The sequence below is a fragment of the Scophthalmus maximus genome, chromosome 4 (assembly GCF_022379125.1).
Source record: "Scophthalmus maximus strain ysfricsl-2021 chromosome 4, ASM2237912v1, whole genome shotgun sequence".
In the NCBI taxonomy this organism is placed as follows: Eukaryota; Metazoa; Chordata; class Actinopteri; order Pleuronectiformes; family Scophthalmidae; genus Scophthalmus; species Scophthalmus maximus.
In genome coordinates this window covers 10,077,501-10,098,610 of record NC_061518.1, presented here as the reverse complement: position 1 = coordinate 10,098,610, position 21,110 = coordinate 10,077,501, and the positions used below count along the sequence as shown (strand labels likewise).

At 44.6% G+C, this 21,110-nt stretch overlaps 1 protein-coding gene across 3 annotated transcripts in view; it reads right to left on the bottom strand.

Annotated features, from left to right (window-relative positions):
• The window catches only part of ankrd11 (ankyrin repeat domain 11), a 92,335-nt gene that overhangs the window by 4,676 nt on the left and 66,549 nt on the right, over positions 1 to 21,110 (bottom strand). For 2 of the 3 annotated variants that reach the window (XM_035628390.2, XM_035628389.2), the window contains exons 3-13: positions 20,977 to 21,110; positions 16,721 to 16,853; positions 10,165 to 10,338; positions 8,987 to 9,187; positions 8,733 to 8,875; positions 8,318 to 8,465; positions 3,754 to 8,194; positions 938 to 3,632; positions 604 to 702; positions 251 to 394; positions 60 to 152 (exon numbers count right to left, since the gene is read on the bottom strand). The exon at positions 20,977 to 21,110 is cut by the window's right edge and continues 12 nt beyond it. In XM_035628390.2, the coding sequence (XP_035484283.1) occupies positions 60 to 152; positions 251 to 394; positions 604 to 702; positions 938 to 3,632; positions 3,754 to 8,194; positions 8,318 to 8,465; positions 8,733 to 8,875; positions 8,987 to 9,187; positions 10,165 to 10,338; positions 16,721 to 16,853; positions 20,977 to 21,063 (8,358 nt within the window). In that variant the 5' untranslated portion in view covers positions 21,064 to 21,110. The remainder of the gene's footprint in view (positions 1 to 59; positions 153 to 250; positions 395 to 603; positions 703 to 937; positions 3,633 to 3,753; positions 8,195 to 8,317; positions 8,466 to 8,732; positions 8,876 to 8,986; positions 9,188 to 10,164; positions 10,339 to 16,720; positions 16,854 to 20,976) is intronic. The other variant, XM_035628391.2, reaches the window with a different exon arrangement.

The following is a 21,110-nucleotide window of genomic DNA, read 5'->3' as shown; positions in this document are numbered from 1 at the left end:
ATCAGTGCCTTCAACTGAAGAAATCACAGCACTTTCATTTAAACAATAGCGTTTCTTACCTTCATGCGGTCGTATTTATCATCCACATCCTGAATCCAGGAAATGAACTGACGAGCGTTGAAGCGATCTCTCACCGATTTGTTTTCATCACCCTGAAAACACAAACCAAGTTAGAATATAAACTAAGTTATTAATTTAAGTAAATATTTGTCTTTGTCTCTCTGTAAAAACAATTATAACTGACTTCTACCTGGCTCTCTGATGGCATATTGTATACTTCAGAGTCCAACAGCATGGTGCAGGCGCTGAATGGCACAGCCTGATTGGCTATTGTCCTGGCTGCTCTGCAATGGACCCTTAAAACCTCCTGCTCACACGAAACAATCAGCTTCTCCTGTGAACGGTCGACACAACACAGAGACAATTAATATTACAAATAAGTCGGACATCGGGACAACAGGCTGGTTGTTGAGGTTTATAGAAAGTCTACTTTACGTATGAAAACAGGGACAGGAAGTAAGCAATACGCGAATAAAGGATAGAGGATAATCCTAGAGAAGGAGATGTGTACACACAGTCTTGTCACAACAGTATATTCCTTACCCGTTCTATACTGTGCTGCAACCTGAGCTTCCCTCTTACTGCTTCCTGTTGTCTGAAGAGCTCCTTCAGAGGTTCTGACAGCGATGGAGGTGGTGCAATCTGATGAGCAAATACAACGTTAGCTTTGTTTTTAAACCTTTTCAACAGTAAGACACAGTATTTATGTCTAGAAAGAAATAATCCCAGTTAGCACTCGTGTCTTTTAAACCGCTCTACAGCTGACAAAAATCTGAAATGTTCCTGTGGTCAGATATTGTTTAAAAACAGTTTGAAACCTATTCACTTCCTTGACATCTTTTCAATTAGGGGAAAAGGTTAAGAAATGCTAACTTACCACAGGGATGTGAAGCTTGCTGAGGGGCTTGCCATCCAGCAGGTAGGAGCCGGTGTAGGTCACATATTCAGCATAACACTGTGGAGCCTGTGGGGTGATGTAGCACAGAATCTTCCTTTTTTCCTCGATCTTCTTCCTGATCTGCAGATACTCAAAGTACGGGTTTGAACGGTCACTGTGGTAGGGCTCGATATCGTCCAGCTTGATGGCATTGACTACTACAGCCAGAGTCTGTTGAATCATTTCCCTGGTCTGCTGCATTGCTGTGTTCACCAGCTGGACCTGGACCTGCTGCCCAGCAGAACGTGAGAACTTCCTCTTCCGCGGGTGTTGGGTCTGAGACTCCTCTTCCTCCACCTGGAGGGGGCGTACTTTTGTCGTCTTGCTGAGAACCACTGATGCAGTTGTCACAGAAGCGGGTACAGAAACTGCTGGGGTTGAATAAGATGCAGTAGAGGAGACATGAAGCACAGATTCTTTGTCTTTCTTCAGGGCTGAGAAGGAAGAGCCCGAGGTGGGGGTTGGGGTTATTGTGGGAATCAGGTTGCTCGCTGCTGGACTGGTCGTTACAGGGGCGGCAGTGACAGACGAGGTTATTATGCTGGAGGTAGAAGGGACAGCAGCAGCAGAGGGATTGTTCTTGGCGCGATTGCGGGTAATCCTTTGAGGGATTTCATCCACCTTCTTGGGGATATCTACAATGGTGGACACAGTGGTCAGGGTTACTGGTGTCAGCTGTGGTGTTGTCTCCTGAGTCTCTGGTAGATCAACTGTGCTAGAGAGGCTGACTGCCACTGGGGGCTGAGGAGGAGGACTGCATGGTGGAGATTCTGCTACAGGCTCAGACATCTCCTCCTGTCTCACCTCTGGCTTGACAGCAGACACCGAATCCAGGGGTAACTGCAACGACTCAGTGAGGGAGTGGATCTGTATGTGATGTTGCTGACTGGCATCTGATTTCACAGATGAATACAAGATATTGGGCTCTGGCTCATGGGGTCCGCCATAGGTTTCCGTTCTTTCCTGCTGTTGCGAAAGAGACAGAGAGCTCTCGACTGGCACACTTTGTGGCTCAAGGTCCAAGTCTTGCTGGAAGTTGGCATGCGGTGACGGCACAACTAAATCTTGTCTGGTAGGTTCTTCCAAACTTAAGTTTTCAGCAGGGCACGAAGTCTTAGCAAGGTTTGGAAGGTCCACCTCCATTATGTCTGGGTCCTCTCTGTCTGTGATACTATGTCTAATGTGGGTCAGCACAGTTTTGTTGTGGTCAGCTGGTTCAGGGTCTTGAGGCTCAGCTTCTTCGGACTTGTCTGGTAGCGGTAGTTCAGGCAAAGAGAACGGTCCCAGGTCATCCGCATCAGCTGAGAATGGATCTGCCCAGGGCACCACCGGCTCGGGGCCCACCGCCGGACCCAAGTGGCCTTCACTTGCAGCACTGAAACTGTGTGTGTTCTGTCTGCTGTCTGGTTCTTCACATGTTGACTCTGGGTCAATCTGGTGGTTGTCTTCCATGCTAGGTTTGCAGTCCTGGAAGAAAGACTCTAGCCTGTTGGAGGAGGACGAGGTGTTCAGATAGTTGGGTTCCCCATCCATAGCCGAGTCACGCCTCTCTGGAGAGGGGATGTCAGCCACAGCCTCCTTCTGCTCATCAAAGTCTTCTGGGTCCTCTTTGTGCCACCTATTCCAGGTCGCATAAGGGGGAGTGACCGACGGGTGTCCAGACAGGTGCTGCATGTCGCTGTCTGAATGGGAGTAAGGACTGGTTATTTTGGAGACTGCAGCCTCTATTTCCCCATATGTTCTGTGGGGAGATTTGAGGTCCATGTCAGGGTTCCAGCCCATGTTGTGATCAAAACAGTTCTCTCCTTGGTTGGGGGCAGAGTGTGCTGGGGAGAGCTCGTGGACTTCTGGATCCTGCCGGTCTGGTGATTCTGCAGGCCAGCTCTTCCTCAGAGGATCCTCAACCTGGGGGGAGAAGGAACATGGCTCCTGTGTTTGCTCAGGCTCCTCCACTGCACAATGGTCTCCATCGGCCCCTTCGTCCATATCTCCTTCTTCTTCCTCCTCCTCGTCCTCCTCTTCTTCTTCTTCTTCTTCTTCATCGTCGTCTTCATCTTCTTCTTCCTCATCCTCCTCTTCTTGCTCTTGTTGTTCTGTAACAGAAGGAAGATCTGAGAGGACCAAGTTAGGTTCACTATGGTGAGGCTCAGAGATGTCGTCGATGTCCAGGGGTGGCAAAGCAGTAGGAGCTGGTGTTGGTGGTGCAGCGATGTCAAAGCAAGGCTCCTGTGGGTCTGGCCTGTGAACTGGTGTCGAAGGTTTGGGCAAGAAACTGTACACACTTTCAAGGAGGTGTTCATTACCCTCAGTGCCAGTAAGAGTTGGTGCTGCCACATCTGGCGACAGATGTGCCGGCTCCTGCCGAGGGGACAACATTCTCATTGGAGAGAAATAGGGTGATGACAGGCACTCTAGCCTATCTGCCGATTTGTCCTCTAGAGTTTGGGAGGATGACGGATCAAAGTCAACCTCTGGGTCATTCTGCTGTCGAAGGAACTTGTCAGCCTCAGCCTTGAACTCATCCTCGAGAGGCCTGCGGACGTCTGAGGACGCAGAGCGGCTGACGAGTGGAAGCTGGAGGTTCTTTGCCGGAGTAGGGCAAGTGCCTTCCTGGAAACTCTGGGAGTTGTACCTGCTGGGTGAACAACAGAAAGAGAAGACATTAAGAAAATATGCCACATACAAGAAAGTACAAAACATTTAAATGATCACAATAGTAAAACGTCAGTATGGAAAACATCAATATGTTTGAATACCTTTCAAAGAAGGATGGGGAGCAAGCATTCATTGACATGGTCATAGCTGATGAGTTCTGACAGTCTAAGCCATCCAACATAATGTCAGGGTAGTCTTCTGCGCTACAAGATGGTGTACGTGGAGTCTGCATTACTTCCTCGAAACTTGGGCAGGAGATGACAGACGTTGGAGTGGGGACACCAGTTGGCCTGTTTTGATCTGGCCTGGGAGAAGCAGGGAGGTGCTCCTTCATTTGGTGGCCACCCAACCAGTCCTTTGAGTTTTGACTGTCCGAAGGCTGGAACTTCCTGCCCGGTGACATCATTTGCGCTGGAAGACCCACATCCTTCAGCTTCTTCTCTTTAAGACCAGACTCCAGGCTGTTGGATTTCTTTGATGATAGCTCATTGCGGTTTTTCCGTACTTCTTCTGTGGACTTGGTTTTGTCCTTCAGCTTAGGATCCCCTGACTTGGGTCTCAGTTTCTCCATCTGCTTCATCCTCTCTTTGTGTCTCTTGTGGCGCTCTTCAATCTCCTGGTCTTTCAGACTCAACATCTGACCAAAACTTGTCATTTGATAATCACCATCCACCAACAGCTTTTCACGTGGACGACTATCTTTCCGTACTGAGTCTTTGGACTGAGTGAGCTTTTCATTTTCATCCTTAGCCTTGGATTTGCTGTGGTCCATTTTGTTGTCTTTGTCCAATATATCCCGATTTCTGTCTTTTTTCAGATCAAATTTAGGACTGTCTTCTTTTGACCTGTCTTTCAGAACAGTGAGATGTGGGCTGTCTTTCAACCCTGACTTTACATCCTCTTTGGAGTGTTTAAATGACCCAAAGCCATCGGTGTACTTATTCTTTTCCTCCTTAATTTTTTCCTTGTGTTTCTCCTTTTTCTTTTTGTCCTTCATTCTGTCACTAATGACCCCAGTTGCTTTGTCTTTGTCCTTTTTGGACATCTCCTTTTCAAATTCCAATGTTTTCTCAAAGTCATCCTCTCCGTCTCCTTTACCTCCAAATGGGAATGTGTAAGGGTCTGCTTCTAGAGGCATGGGCTCTTTCTCAAAAGGTAGGCTCTCTCTGCGGCTGTAGGACTCTCGGATGTCCTCCGTCTTGTCACGTTTGTCTCCCTTTTCCTTCTTGACCTTTTCTTTCTCCTTGTCGTGGCTTTTCTTGGAAGAAGATGAAGAGGAATGTCGATGCCTTTCTTTCTCTCTGAACTTGTCCTGGGGTGTAGATATGGACAGGGAGTCTCTCCGGTCCTCACACACATCAGCCAGACTGATGGAGTCATAGTAGCTGGTGAGGATTGGCTCGTGACCTCTGTCAGTGAAACTATCTGAAGAGATTTCACTATTCTTGTCATTGGAGTCATCCTTATAGTCATTCATAGCTTCCTCCTCCAATTTTTCTAAGAGGGACTTTTCGTTTTCACCACTGCCTTTTGAGGGTTTCCTTTCCTTAGAATGGTCCAGCTTGTCTTTATATTTGCTTTTTGTCTTTTCCTCACTGGTGTCCCTTTTGTCCAGCAGCTTCTGTTTGGTTTTCTTCTCTTGATTTGAGTCAATTGACATTCTGTCTTTTCTTTCCTTATGTTTTGCATCTACACAGTCCTTCTTGTCTTTGTTGTGTTTCTCCAGGGAGCCCTTTCTCTCTTTACCTGTGTCAAATGTGGTCTTTTCCTTCTTCTTTTCTTTGTGGTCTTTGTCTTTTGCCTTTTCCGTGTTGTGTTTAGCTTCTACAGAAGATTTTCTCACTTTTTCTGAAGGGAAGTGATCCAGGTCATCCTGATCAGGTGTGGAGTCTTTTCTGATGGAGTCAGACACGAGCACGCCGCCATTGTAGCTGTCCTCGTCGTCATCACTTTCATCAGTGAATATGTCAGCGATCTTGTACCATGTTTTCTCTCTGATTTTCTCAGTTTTTCTTTCCTCTTTCTTGAGGTCCAAGAAATCTTTCTCCCTCTCAGCATGTTTGTCTAGAGAGGCCTTTTCTTTCTTCTCCTTGGTCTGTTCCGAAGAAATCTTCCGATCTTTGTCTTTGCCATGAGACTCTTTGTGTTTGTCTTTGGCTCCCTCCTTCTTGTCTTTGGTGCCCCTGTCTGCATCCTTTTCCTTGGCAGGTTTTTCTGTGGAGCTTTTCTCACTCTTCTCCTTCTCCTGATCGGCGCCCCTGTCTTTTGTCTTCTCTTTGTGCTTGTCGGCTTTTGTCTTTTCTCGCTTGTCTGTTCCCTCGCCCTTCTTTTCTTTCTCCTTTCCAGAGTGGTTTCTTTCTCTGATATCACATGATTTGCCGGCATCAATGTCTTTGAAGAAAGTATCATTGCCATAGTCATCTCTTATAGATTCCTGTTTGATTTTGATTTCCTTTCTCTCCTTTGTGGACTCATATGAGTCTTTACGGTCTCGACTGTTGTCTAGAGAATCCTTGTCTTTTTTGACTATGTCTGTGGACTCTTTCCTCTTCTTTTCCTTTTCAACTGAGTGACTCGGGTTTAACTTCTGTTTTTCTGACCAGTCTTTTTTCTTTTCATTTGTCTTCTCAGAGGAGTCTTTGTCTTTCTTTCTGGAAGTGACTTCTTTCTCGGATCTTTTCTCACTGTGATCTGATTTCTTGTCCTTGACTTTGTTTTCTTTCCGCCTGGTCTCTTCCTTAACAGTCTCAACAATTAGCTTAACAGAGTTGTTGGCTTTGTATTCCTTGTACTCTTTGATAGGAGCATCCCAACTGTCATCTCCAGAGAGGGAGGAGTCAGAGGACATCTCGGAGCCCCATCGGTCATGATGGTCATCTGAGGCACTGAGCTTTGTGTCCTCCAGGTTGAGGAAGCGGTTGTTGACATCATAGCCTTCATACGCAGAATCCTCCTTCTGTGCTTTGTCTTTTTTACATTTGTCTTTTTCCTCCTTGGTGTTTTTCTCCTTGTCCACCTTAAGATGCTTTTCATCCTTCTGTTCACTTTTCCTGTCTGCCTTTGAGGAGGACTTCTCCTTGAACTTTTTCTTCTTCTCCTCTTTGTGAGCTTTTTGCTTATCCTCCTTGGGCTTCTCCTTCTCTTTGACATTTCTGTCCTTGTCAGATTTCACAGGCTTCTCCCTCTCCTCCTTATTCGTCTTGTCCTTGGTGGAGTCCTTTGCTTTCTTATTCTTCTCTTCCTTTGCTGTTCTATGCAGGTCTTTACCAGATGACCAATCCTTATCCTCAGACTTATTTTTCAAAAGCCTGTCCTCCTTTTTCGAATGGTCGTGTTTGGATAACTTGACTTTGCTCTCGGCAGGTGACTCTGACTCGACAATTAGGGACTTCTGCCTTGAATCATCATAATCAAAGGAATAGCTCTTGACAAATTTCTCATTCATGTCTTGATTGAGCACTAGACTAGGAGCTTTGTCCTTTTCCTTATTTTTGTGCTTGTGCTTCACTTTATGCTTTTTCAGCACTTTGCCATCTACATCGGTTTTGGAGACCGCACTGTCTGTATTGGAGTTTTTGTAGAGTTCAGAATTCTTCTTGTCGACTGTATTACTGTGCACATTGTTATTCTTCTTTTTGCTCTCCTGTGCTTTCCTCTTGACCTGTTTTATTGACTCTACACTGGAATCAGCAGAGGAGTAGTCAGACTCACTGGACAGTCTTGTTCGGACTGAATCTGAGAGAGAACTGACGTCTGACCATGTAGGAGATGACACCGTCTTCCATCCGTCTGTCCTCCACTGCTTTGGATGCTGTTCTGCTAATGACGGGGCTTGTTTCTGAGAGTTCAAGTTACCATGGGAAGAGGAGGATGCGTTAAAGCCAGGGGATTCTTTCACACTCGCTGCAGAGGAGTCCTTTATACTATTTGAGCCCTTGTCATCCTCACTGTCCATATCTCCACAGTCAGAATCAGACGTACAAAATTTGTCATTGACTTTACCAAACCTGACTTCTTTACTGACATTATTTTTACTCTCCTTCTTCCGCTTCTTTTTGACTTTATTCTTGTCTTTCTGCTGTTTAGAGCTCATGCTGCCAGAGTCTCTAGCCTTGGCATTAGTTTGCTGGGCTTGTTGCCGTGGTGTAGGCGCAGGCGTGAAACATAACGTCCTGTCGTCCTCATCTGAACTGTTGCTGTCAGAGATGATCCGCCTGACAGTTTTCTTTGGTGTGAGCGTGTTACTTTTGGAATAGGTTTTGACCTCCATCTTGGGTACGGAGAGGAAGCTGTTGGCCTTGGTGATAGGGTCCTTACGGAAGTCTTTTTTCAAAAGGTGTTTATCGTCCACGGGTGGGACACGTTCCTCCTCATCATCCTCATCAAATTCATATTCATCTTTGACAGGTGTGACAGCAGATTTAGGAGGGTCTGCGGTTTTCCCTTTCAACTTCAGGCCCTTCTCAAACTCTGAGTCTGTGTTATTGCCTTCGACAGAGCTGGAGGGGGCAAATGAAGGGGCGTCTTCCTCCTCTGAAGATTCTGTGTGAAGTCAAAAGAGGCACAATCAACACACAATTTAACACTTACACCATCTACATAAATAACTTACATAACTTGTAACTATCATGTAATTAGGTGACTCAAGGTTATGTTATTCCGTACCTGATGAACTTTCTTCACTTGAAGTGTAAGTGCCTTTCCCCAGCAATAAATTCAGCATAGTTGGAGAGTTGGCAACCTTCAACGCCGTTTCACCTCTCCTGTTGCTTTGACGTGGGTCTCCTCCATACCGTAAAAGGAGCTTAACCACCTGAAACAGGTAAAAGAAAATTTGTAAATAATATCCCATTTCAATTTAAGAGGTGACACAAAGTTAATGCACCAACTTCACATTTATTATTTGATCGTATGCATGATCTATAAATAAGTTTTACAGACAGAAATGTCACATCTAGAAGCTGTCTTTCGAGAAAACTTGAAAATGTTATTTTGTGCTTTACTACTTTGGTAATAGCGTTGAGTGACTTCAGATATGATCTGATTTTACCGACTATGCTTTTTTTCTTTTTTCTTTTACCTTGAAATGTCCATTGTTGGATGCATCGTGTAAAGGGGTGTCATCATCCAGACCCTTGGTGTTGACCTCTGCCCCGGCTGCCAGCAGCTGCTTGGCCACATCATAGTACCCCCTATTGCACGCTTCATGCAATGCAGTCCAGCCTAAACAAAAAAAGAATAGCTGTGTGAGAAATGTACGCAATATATGAATGGATACATACAGTATTGCTCTACTTACAAAGTAATGAACAGTCTCTAAAAAGAGCTTCTCACCTGCAAAGTCTTTTACATTCACATCAGCTCCCTCGCTGATGAGCTCCTTGATGCGGCGTACCTCTCCACGGATTGCTGCTCTGTGCAGCCGAGTCTCTCCTCTCTCATTACGTTTATTCACTTTGTCTTTGGTTTTAGATGCAGAGTTTGGCGTTCCCTTCTGACCCAGACTGGACTGTGACTGATGCTTTGGTGTTGTGTCTGTTGGTAGGAGATGGACACTTCATTTCAACACTAGGAACAGTTTTGTATGGCACATTTTTTAAAGAGTTTGCTTTTTTTGCTGACTTCGATGAATAACCATTTATTTGTACACTTTTCAGCCAGAAGGGGGCACTCTGACTCTAACAGTCTTCAGCTGAGTAGTTGGACCTACTTCAATTGAGCTCATTTCATCACATTTACAAGATTAAACCCAAGACTTAATCACATTTACATTATTGAGTTTGCATAGCTATTGCCCCAAATGATATTTGAAGCACACTCACTTAAACCATGCGCATGCCAGCAGGCATGCAACAAGGGAATTAACATATAAATAAAAGTGGTCATGCATTGATCCTAACCAACCTAATTCTATCTCAAATGTCAACAGTAACAGTAAGAAAGTACAATTATGCGACAATACAAATAATAAAAATGTGCTTGTCTAACAGAAATTAATGTACCATCTAAAGAGGTATAAGGAGGTTGTAAATTTAATGAATAACTGCAGATCTAACATCTAACAGCAGATATGATACACAACTAATTAACAAAAACCAAATCCTTGAAGGCATCTAGATGTCTGGCTGCAATTCGTCTCAGATTGTGAGATTGCACCATTAGTTCCAGACTAACGCAATACCAACCGGGGTGGTTGAGTTTCATTTCCTTGCAGGCCCCATGCTGTATTTTAGAAAAATAATTCCACTTCTGTTGATGAACCAATACATGACTATTACAGCAGCCGAGACAAAACAACCACTTTCACTGACAGCATAGGCCTAATGAGAATTAATGTGGATTGGCTTGTGTAACTACATTCAAATTAAGAGACTGGTCCTCTCCAGAGGCAGAAAAAAAAGCAGGTAACGTGCTCAACACACACACACAGACACACACAGACACACGCACAGTCTTCTTTCCCTGTCTGCCACCTGTCCACACAGGACGTGGCCTCCATGATAAGCACGCACCTGGACTGTTGACGGACTCCTCAGCTGTCATTTGCATGAGCAAGGCCACCTGCTGCCGCTCAGAGAGGGGGTACCCGGCCCGGATCCCTGGCATCCCCATCCCAAACGGCAAGCCCGCCTTCCGGGTGTTGGTGGGCTCCTTTTTAATGCGCTTCCGCTCTGGACCTGGTTTCTCTGTAACGAAGCAAAGGGGGGAAAAAAGCAGAGAGAAGCAAAGTTAGTTTTAATGGAGTGCATATACACTTTAGGTTCATTCATGCACACATGCTAGATTACTAAACCATATGAAAGAGTAGACTAAGAGGTGTGTTATTATTATCATTATTAAACCCACAAAAGACATTCAATATCGTTGTGTATTTATTCATTGAGGACATTGTCTGTAGGTGTGAATGTGAGAATTAAACACTGATCGGAATGATCATGTCCTGCCTCCTGCATGCTCTACCAGACGCCACAGAATGTTCCGGAAATCTTCCTGCTGGTGAGTTTGCGTCTGACTCGGACAATCTCGGACCAAATTTAATGGAAATTTTCCAGTGTTCACGTCTGAAAACCGCCCGTCAGCTCTGTGAGAGACTGGCGACCTGGTTTACCTGACCTCTCACCCGATGTCAGTTGGGATTGGCTTCAGCCCCCTGACCCTCAAAGAATAAGTGGTAGAGCGAATGGACGGATGAACTTCTCTCTTGTTGTGACAACTAAAACGCATTACCACAACTAAACAAAGACATTTTCTATAGCTGACAATCTTTCACTGGTAGGACAAGTTTCAAAAGGACTTTAAATATATCACTAGTCAAACTAATTTAAAATGTGTACGTGTCCTTGAACTGCTTATTTTCCCTTTCCAACTCACACTTTTAGAATTTCCACTGCAAAAACTTTCCAACCATCTAAACAACCTGATATCTATAAAAAAATGTATTCAAAAAAATATGCACACATGCTACATACTGCGTATGTAGTCCAGTGTGTGAGGGGTTTGGTGGTAGGAGGGGGTGACTTTAGTGTTATTACCCAGCTGCCCCTGAGGAAGGGAGGGGCCAGCAGGCCGTGTGTTTATGTCTGTCTCCGAGCCAATCAGCCCAAATCGAGGAGAGAGGGAAGAGGGTGTGACTTGGCAGAACCACAGTTATTATGAAATATCTGGTGTACATTTCAACTCAACATGGCCTTGCCAAGGTCACCACATGCCTGCCTGCCTGCCAGGCTTACTGGAGACATGGTGCTACTGGACAAAAGCAGCTGCTCCACATAGACACACCCAGCAATTATTTTCAGTGGCAACATACCATTTGATGACCCTCATGGAGGGTAAAGCTACATAGGACTGTAACACTTCATCAGGGAGGGGAAACAATTCCCACAGCTCACTGCAAGAAAAGCACGATCAACAATACAGACTCAAAATACAATGAGAATAACAGCAAATTCAAATGTGCATGTAAACCGGCAGAACAATGGATAAGTCAGAGCAGGATTTCTGTGGGACCCGTTTCTCATTCCAAGTCTGGCCTCGTTGCTCAAGGCCACAAAAACACGAGTAAATAAGTCCAGGAGGAAGCATGGCGGCTGGCGCTTCCGGTGGCTTAAAGATTTCCAGGAAAATATTTTTCCAGTCACAAGTACAGAGCTGATGAACTTTCACTAACATCTGCGAACACTTACAGCTAATGTGCCCCCACCCCTCTTTGATACACTCTCACGTTCTCCGAAGCATTTGCCATTTAGACACATTCCTCCTGCTAAGACTTTAACAGCGGGAACCACAGAAGCAGCCCAAACATGTTTTTTGAGCAGCATAACAGAGAAAGTGCAACGCTCGCCTTTCCATACTATGTTTACAAGATGGGGAACCAGGAAGGCAGTCATTACCCGGATGCACACATGCAGAGGACTGCTACGGAACAACACACATGGCCAAACTCTCGAATACAGGATTCAGCATCAGTGAGAGCAACTGGCCCGGTAATCTCCGACATAGATCATGGCACAAAACCCATATGGAGCTGTTTGTGATTTTTTTAACCCGGCCTGTATAAAATTGTATGATTTTAAATAAGAAATTTGTCGTTGGAAAACACAAATAGAAATGTTGGTCCACATGAAAGGGGTAAGACTTTGCTTTTATAGAGTTTGTGTTTGATTTATAATTCTGAGAAGGTAAGGAAAGACAAGGATCTGAATCAGTTTCATTTAGCACAACTCAACTAACACACACATCTGTCCATTATTTATCAGCACGCGAGCCGAAGAAATAGACATCACGAGTGGATTAATGCATTACACAAATGAACAATTACACAACGTTGTGCGCCTGCTCCCATAGAACGTATCTTTCTGTCGCTCGTCTATTTGGGGAACGCTGCTGGGGCCTTTGTGTGTCTCGGTAAAATGATATTGCTCGGCTTACAGACAGGATTGAAACCTTACTCTCCTCACTGCAAGAAACTTGACGAACAAGATAAGAGAAAGGGAGAATTTTAAAAAAAGGAATGCAAGCTAGTGCGGGAGGGTCACCCCATGAATAGACTGCCTACCTGAACTGTGGGAGGGGACCACATCAAACATAAACGTCAATTCACAATAGACTTAAGATTGGGATATGGCAGGCAGACAATCCTTCAGTGTTAGCTGACGCCAAAACAAAGGGGATTGTGTGGTTCAGTAAGCCGAAACACTGCCGAAACACTCGGCAACAAGACGAGCCGCTCTAACCAGTCCTACCAGGTACGTCTGACCGAAGCACGTCAGACTGAAAAAAGTCTGTTTGGGGACTCGTAAAAGTTGCATAAACAGGAAGTGAAGAGAGAAGAGGCAGGAAATGGCCAACAGGATGTTTTGTCAATGCTTTGTATCGAGCGAGAGATACTCACAAATGTATGTAATGAACGCATTGTGGTGTACAGTGCTCTGTGTGTCCTCTCTGTCCAGCTGGCACACGTGTTACACATTGCTTGAATCAGTTAGGCGGCGAGTGCACAGCTTCTGTCTTCTGGTTTTATTCAGAGTGAGTCTTGGAGACAGAAAGACAAATCTCTGTGTGTTATAAACTGTCAAGGGGGGGAGGGGGGGAGACACGTGTGGGTTGAATATCTGTGCACACCGCTGTCTCCTTTTGCAGAGCGGTCTACATGGCTCAGCTCACACGTTCACAAAACCTGACCATCAACTGCTGGGCTGACAAAAAACAAACGAACACACAAAACCACCCAATGGGGACGGTATGGCTGCAGTTACGACTGATAGGCGGTTCGAGCACATCAAGGGAAAAGCTTCAGAGACACGAACGCAGCACCGAGGCCATGCAACAGAACGGGGGCAAAAGTTTGGGGCGGTTTAAGTTTGAGCCTTCTGTATAGTCAAAGTGGGCATCTTCACACCAAGCAGCGTTTTTATTTAAGACAGTTTTCACGTCTGGAAAGTATGATGTAGGCCTGCTCTGTGATAGTATGTTGCAGTGCATTGGTAATGTTGACGACTGGCTTTCATTCACCTCAGCTGACAGCCCTTTTGCAACAACAGGTAACTGGTTCTTGAACCGGTTTCCGTTTACCGCCCTGCGTTTCCACCAGTTTTGGGCAGAACCACTGTTATTGTGGACGCGTCACCACAGAAGACGGACGAGTAAAGGTAAACAGGAATGGCATGGATCACCAGCAAGCAGCGAGGACCAAGTTCTCACGATGAGAAGAAATAAAACATTCTTTCGTGCAAGACGAATGGTACGTTAAAAAAACAAAACAAACAAAAGCCTTGCATCGACAGCGGCACGCCCACACTGAAGAGCCTTCTATTTTCGGCACCAGCGTTGAACCTGTTTCATTTGGTCCAAACGCTCCGAGCGGTTCAAATTTCGGTGTGCGAACCACAACGGAGCCCGTTTCCGGTTTGCGTAAAAGGGCTTTCAGAATGCTCAATTTAAATGCCTGTAATGTAATGTAAAATTTGTCTTTTCACTTTAGGTAACCACAAAGAAACCACTGTCTGACATAAACATCTTAGACTGATAGATGACTGACTCGATACAGCACCATCAAATGGTTTGAAGGGATCACGGAGGGCAACGGCGCTGCATGTGTCTCGCTACTTATTAATGGTGGCTCTATTTCAAAATGTTGTTGTTTGCAAACTAAAAGACGAGTAAGGGAAAGAAAAAAATATTTGGTAGGTTTCCTTTTGTTTTCATGCAGTCAAAACCTGAAACTGCTGGTTGCTTTCCCCGGTAAACAGCATTTTCATAATAACCCTTATAAGTGTGGGCGTAGTCGTGAGCCGACGAGACTGTTCTGCCATCGTCAAGTCTGACTGCTGTTGTGGACAGCGGTGGTGAGGAGGATGAGGGGAAAGAAGAGCAGGAGGAGGATGACCTCAGGAGGGAAGAATGCTGCTTTCGAGCGCTCTTCGTGAGGAGGTCAAGGGAGGCTTGGCGATTCTGTGAAAGGGGAGAATGGAAGTTTGGAGGAATGCGATTAACTTAATCTCGAATGATTCACTGTGTGCCACCCAGAGACGTACAGTCGATGCATACTCCCGTCCCTTCTCGAGTGTGCGTGTAGGCGCCTGTAATATTTTGTAAACACAAATCAGCCACCTTCCACGTGCATTCTAATTAGAAGCTGAGTTGATAGCAATGCATACAAACAACATCAGCATCACTGCAAAGGCCTCTTATGCCATTAAACCATAACAATACATTTAAAATCAGCCGAGCTCAGGCTGGAGTTTATCTCTCCTTTGGTTTTCATCTGAAGACAACTTCCAACACATCTACAAAAGCACACAAAACAAAGCCAAACATGATGGAAACTGATTGGATTGGATTTGCGGGCGACACAGTAGGAAATCTGCCTGCGGTGTCTTAATATAATGCATGGCTGCTTTTAAACCAAGACAATCACTTGATTCTATATTTTCTCCTTCACTTTTTGCCTGGTAGTTATGAAGCAACCACAAATCTAAAATATTAACATGTCAGAACAGAAAACCGGCTGATTAAAAAAATGCGTTGGTCTAAATTCATATGAACTTAAGCAGACTTATTTTCCATAACAGTCTGATAAATTAAATGCCGACGTTTTTCCAAGAGATTACTTAGTTGCAGCCACGGACTGTATACATGGTCACTGTTAATCTTGAACAGTTAAAGCCCCAGGCCAATGGAGAGCATGTAGTGAGAGGGGTAAAGTAGTGAGAAGGGGGAGGCGGGGTGCTGTGATGTGTCAGAGGTGTTACATTTAGCAGAGCAGCTAGACACTGACCCAGCAGGGTCAGAACTTGAAAGGCAACCGCGGATATATGAGGAACAAATCAGTGGAGAAAGGTAGGAGACACATCAGTCCCAACTAGAGCACAGATACAGAGGAACCAAGTGTAAAGCTAAGATAATTAAGTAATGCGATCCATCCTCAATAAACTTCAAGGACTACAACGGCACGAGCCCTGGACACTTCCGGACTTCTGTAGTTTGTAAAAAAAACAATTAGAAGAGATTTCTGTTCAGAATATGTTGCAGGAAGTTGAGAGTCAAAGGCTGAGAGACCACTCCAATAACAGATCTATCTATTAGCATATCAACAGACCGTCCTGCTTTTGTTCCTGAGTGGAGAGTTCACACCTCCCCCCCCCTTTACTGAGGGGGGTGGAGTTTCCCTCTCTCTCCTGGTGAAGCTACAAGAAGAGGCCTGAGAAAGCCAACAGGTAAATAATAGGAAACCAGTTGAAGAGAATAAAATAAAAATAATGATAATCAACAATCATACATTCCTCTTGAAGAAACAGCACACTAAATAATCATGCAACACAAGTGTAAACACGAAAAAAGGCAACGACTGGGACAAAACACTGAAAGAATTCAAGCAGACCAATCAAAGAAGAAATGAAGACGCCAGTTAGAGCTTCTCAATCAAACATTTCACCCATTCAGCGAACCCACATCTCCACAAAGCACATGCCCAATTTCACTAAACTTGACCCCAAACCAAAACTGTCATCTGGTGCAGCGCACGCTCTTTCAGCTTTCCACTCCTGCCTGGAGTAGAAAGGCTTTTTCCAAGTCTAATCGCTCAACATTAACCAATGTAGCGACTCAGCCAATGCTGATGATGGAGGCTGTTACCAAAGCCTCTGAGTTGGACCATTATCAACAAACTAAATCCTGAACCCTTAAAGCCCAAAGTCAAACAAGCATGAGCAGTAGTCCTTCTCTCCCTAATTAAAGAAAACACAAAGCCGGAGCCTTACCAGATCCAGACCTGGTCAGGCCTGTACGTTATACAAATCCCCTCTTAATTGGATCATGATTTTGTGTGGTCCTCTTCTCCCTTCCGTCTGTGATTGCAGGAGCAAACTCCTGGGGTCCGCCTCAGACACAGATGACTTGAAGCTAGAGCTGAGAGCCCTTTCACTCTTTAAAGCCCAACCCCCCTACTACACAGCATGGCTGACTACTTCCTGCCAGCTTGAGGATGTGATGCAATAACCCCCATTCCTTTTTGATTCCCATGTCACATGGAGGTGGAGGTGTCAAAGGTGCATCCAAATATTCTCTTACCTGAGTCAGAATCTTTCTGGTCTCCATTAGCTCCAGCAGTAAAGGGCAGCTTCCTTTTAGGGGCCTTTTCTTTCATCTCTTTGACCCCATCACTGCGATCCAATTTTGGCGTCTTGTTTGACAACACTTTATCCTGTGAAAGAGAACAATCAGAGCATGAAGAAGACTATAAGCACCATGGTTCAGAGGTAAAAGAGCTTTTGATGAGAATAAAAAAAATAAAATGTACTTGTTTTCTGAATAGAAAGTACAAGAAGTCCAAATGAGACATTGGCAGGCCGAGACAGACAGCCACGTTTAACCTATCTGGGGATCCTGCAGCCTGCTCCTGTATTAAGTGCTGCACTCTGCCCCGACTCTTCTTTCCATTATGGGCTTCGCAAAAAAGCTAAACTTTTCAATGGAGTTTCCTCCTACATTCCTGGCTCCCTGGCCACAGCACAAAGAGCCAGGCACAGGGAGAGGAGGCTATGCTGACGCCGACTCAGCTCTGTGGTCTACAGCTGCTGGAAACAATCACAAGCCCAACTGTAAGTGCTATCAACAGATGTAAATACTTATGTGTTTGTTCAATGGGTTTCTTTGTTGTGCTGGGACATGATAGTGAGAATAACTTGCCTATCCTGACATGCAGCTTTACAACAGTTGAACTGAAAAGATGTCTGGAGTTGTGTATAATCGTTTCCTGTACATTTGCAATTCACAACTAATCTATTGTCAATATCTTTGTAATAATTAATTAACTGACTGGTCAAATGTATATATATAAAATGTATGTCATAGAGGTCAAAGTGAAATCTTCAAATTGTCCAATAATATAAAAATTGAAACGCATTTGAATCTTCAACTCGAGATTGGACTTGAGAGACTGAGGAGCCAGTTAACCATGGAGCAAAACAAACAAAACAAACTTGCAGACACAAGTCAGCGGTTTTAATGAATGACAGAGGAGAAGAATCCCTGAAAAATGTAGCCAGAGTCACAGAGTCCAAAACACAATGAAGAAACAAGTTGTAAAGTTGCAAAACTATTTGCATCAAACTAATTTGAACTGTTTACTAATTGTAATGTCAAACTTTATGTAACTAGGAGGGTGTATTAAAAAGGAATAAACAAACAAAGAATTTTGTGATGAAACATTGCACAACAGCCTGTATCACTAAAATAAAATGGCAAGAAAATGGGAACAAAAACATTCACAATTCACATTCTCAATGGGAGTAAATATGGCAGTAGCATGGGGCACCACGGAGTCAGCCTACTGTACAACAGTGATCTACACCCGTACATTTAAAAGGTCTTAAGCCCAAACACAGACAAACAGCTTTGTATATTTTCCACGCACCACAGGAATTGATGCACTCATTATTAACCACAGAATTTGCATTGTGCCAGGAACGCAGGACTAATGATAGGATGGTTATTATGCCTTTTACAATTACATTTTTGGTTACGTGTGAACTAAAAGCATCCAACTTGAATTGAGTAAACAATACTTAAGGCTAGTTTTCTCGCCCCAAGTTGACTGTGTTTGCACAAAGCAGTTGACACTCTACAGGAAATAAACTTTACACCATTAAGTTCACAGTGCAAGGGGAATTTCCAACAGCAATGAATTCAGTCCATCGCAAATCCTTGATATATTCATATATTTATTGCCAATTTGCTCGATCGTTAAGAAATGGCCACGAAGCCTGTAAGGGTACCAAACAATTTAGGTGCAAGGTCAAGACAAGCTGAATCATAAAGCTTCATGTACGGGGGCTTTAAGGCCTCATAATGGAGATGCAGGAGCGGGTCAGTTGTAAAGAACACGGGCTCACTTTATTTCTTTCGATCTCTCGGTTCTACCTTCTGTTCCCTCCTCCTCTCTTTCTATCCTCAGGGCAGGTTTTCCATTATGTGTCGACTCTCTCAACTCCTCCCCCTGCCCTGCCCCAGTCATAAGACTATGATGTCATGGTACAGTAGAGACAAACAGTGTCAGCTACAGTTAGCCGATCTCCCTCTCGCTCTCTCTCTCTGTACCACTGCTCACCTACACAAAGGGAAGCCACAATTCACACAAAAGCGTGTTGCACACATCTGGCATGTGCAAAAGCTAAAATACATCTAAATGGGGTGACGGAGATGAGAGGAAGTGCTTACTTCAGAGGAAGAAAAAACATATTAGGGCAGTAAATGACATTAGTTGAAAATGGTCAAATCCCTAAAAATCTTGCGTTCAGGGTTATACTGGGTCGTTTATTTTGCTAAAATTACATTTTAAGAAAGCTCTGACACTGAGCCTTTCCTCGGCTATGCCTTCACAAGACATCCTGTTTGGTGGTCTCCTAGCAATGCCTGCTCTTTTCATCTCGCTCAGTTTTCCACCCACCCCTGTGCTCTTTCCTCCCTCCCTCCCTCCCTCCCTCCATGCCAGAGTCTGATGCAATCCTTTGCAGAGGGCTGTAAATTCATGCCTGCATGAGCTGCACCTCGCCGCCTCTTTGCGCTGCTGCCTGTAGCTTCACAGTTGGCACACACCGTGACATCATCAAGCTGCGCCTTACACTTTGTCTCACTGCAAACAACATGACTGTACCTGTGTCAAATTAAGGACACGCTTCCTTCCTAAGATTTCAAGACTGGATATGTCTTAACCTGCCAATGTGGCTATAGGTGCTTCAGAAAGTGGCTGAGAAATCCAGTCAGTCAGTTTTTTCCTGAATTACAAGGACACTCACACTGTTTATCAATATCCAACAATCCATTATGCAATAGTGCATTGTGAGAATGCGTCATAAGGTGGCCTTGGAAAAGTTGGGATATGTGAATTAAATTTAAACACAAGGGATTTGCCTTCAGGCGGTCATCAGTCAATGGTTGATACATCCCATGAAAGACTGATAAAAAAAGCACTGATAAACTGTAAGCAATATAAGAAAGACAACATCCAGGTTGTTCTTGGTACCCAGGTATTTTGATAATCACTATTCATCAATAACCAATAGTGATGATGTTGAGTTAATTACGGAGGCTCTAGAACTTAGCTGGTTAACCACACTGGCCACGACTTAAGCTGCTTTCAGACATGCACTGAAGTCTGGGCATTTTCCTGAACTTTTCCAGAGGGGCTGTATGTGAGAAAGGTCAGCAAATGTTGCTCTGGACATTTTCCTAATCTTTTCTAGCGAGCCCCCCAGCGAATGCGTGAGCCCACGTCAAAAAGACCCCTGGAACATTCAGGGTGAGAGAGTGGTTGTGTTGATGACTGTCAACAAAAACTGCTTTCCCCAGCAGCACTTGGCACAGTCGCCAAGTGCTTGCTGATTGTGGGAACAGTTGAGTTTCTCCGTAATATAGTGAGGTCTCGACCTCACCATCTAAGGTGCCTTGAGATAATGTATGTTATGATCACTCAAAACGCTTTACAGGAAAGTCACATTCACCCATTAATACAGTGCTGCTATTTACCGCACATTTGTCTGTCGGAAGAGCCGTCAGAGGCAAGTTAGGGTTAAGCATCTTAGCCAAGGACACAACAGCATGTGTACTGGCGGAAGCTGGGATCGAACCGCCAACCTTCGGGTTGGTGGACGAACGACTACGTCCTGAGCCACAGCTGCCCTGTTTATCGCCATACGAATACACTTGAATTAAATTGAGAAATATCGTGTCCCACCTCGTGCATGCTGTACCCAAACGCCACGGCATGTTCTGGACATGTTCCTGCTGTTGTGAACGCGTCTGACTCTGACAATCAACTGTTGTGTGCATCATCTTAAAAAAACAGCCTTGAGGTGATGCTAAGGGAAGAATGAATTCATATTGTGTTTCAATACAGAAAATATCTACTGATGCGTCTGCCAGCTAACAGATAGCATCTTTGTTGTAGATGAGAGGCCTAAGTCAGGTTTAGGTTTGGTTACATAGGTTTGCTTTAGAATAATTGTTGTTGAACCTTCCACCAGAAGCTGGACTTTCTAGTGGTAATATATGAAAAATATTGCACCCAGTATAATGTTGAAAGACACTTAAGGCGGCAGATACTTTCCATCGTAGGTCATGTACCGAGGCCACCCAGTTAAAGAATGGTCTTCCCATCATTCCTGAACCAATCTTATCAACGTTCTGTCCGGTCTGCAAGGCCTTCCAGGGTTTTATAATTTTTATCAGATATGTCGGGCTCCCGGATAAAAAGGAAACTAGGTTTTTATTCTGTATACAAGCATTTGATTAGTGGGTGTTGTGTGTGTGCGTGTTCTCAGTCTTACCTTCTTCCCACCCTGCTTTTCCACCATGTCGGTGTTGAGTGGGAAGTGGTCCAGCTGGGGGGTTTTAGAACCCCCACCTTTGGGCATCGTTCAGCTCTCCCCACGCCAAGCTTCATTCACGCTGCCATTGCATC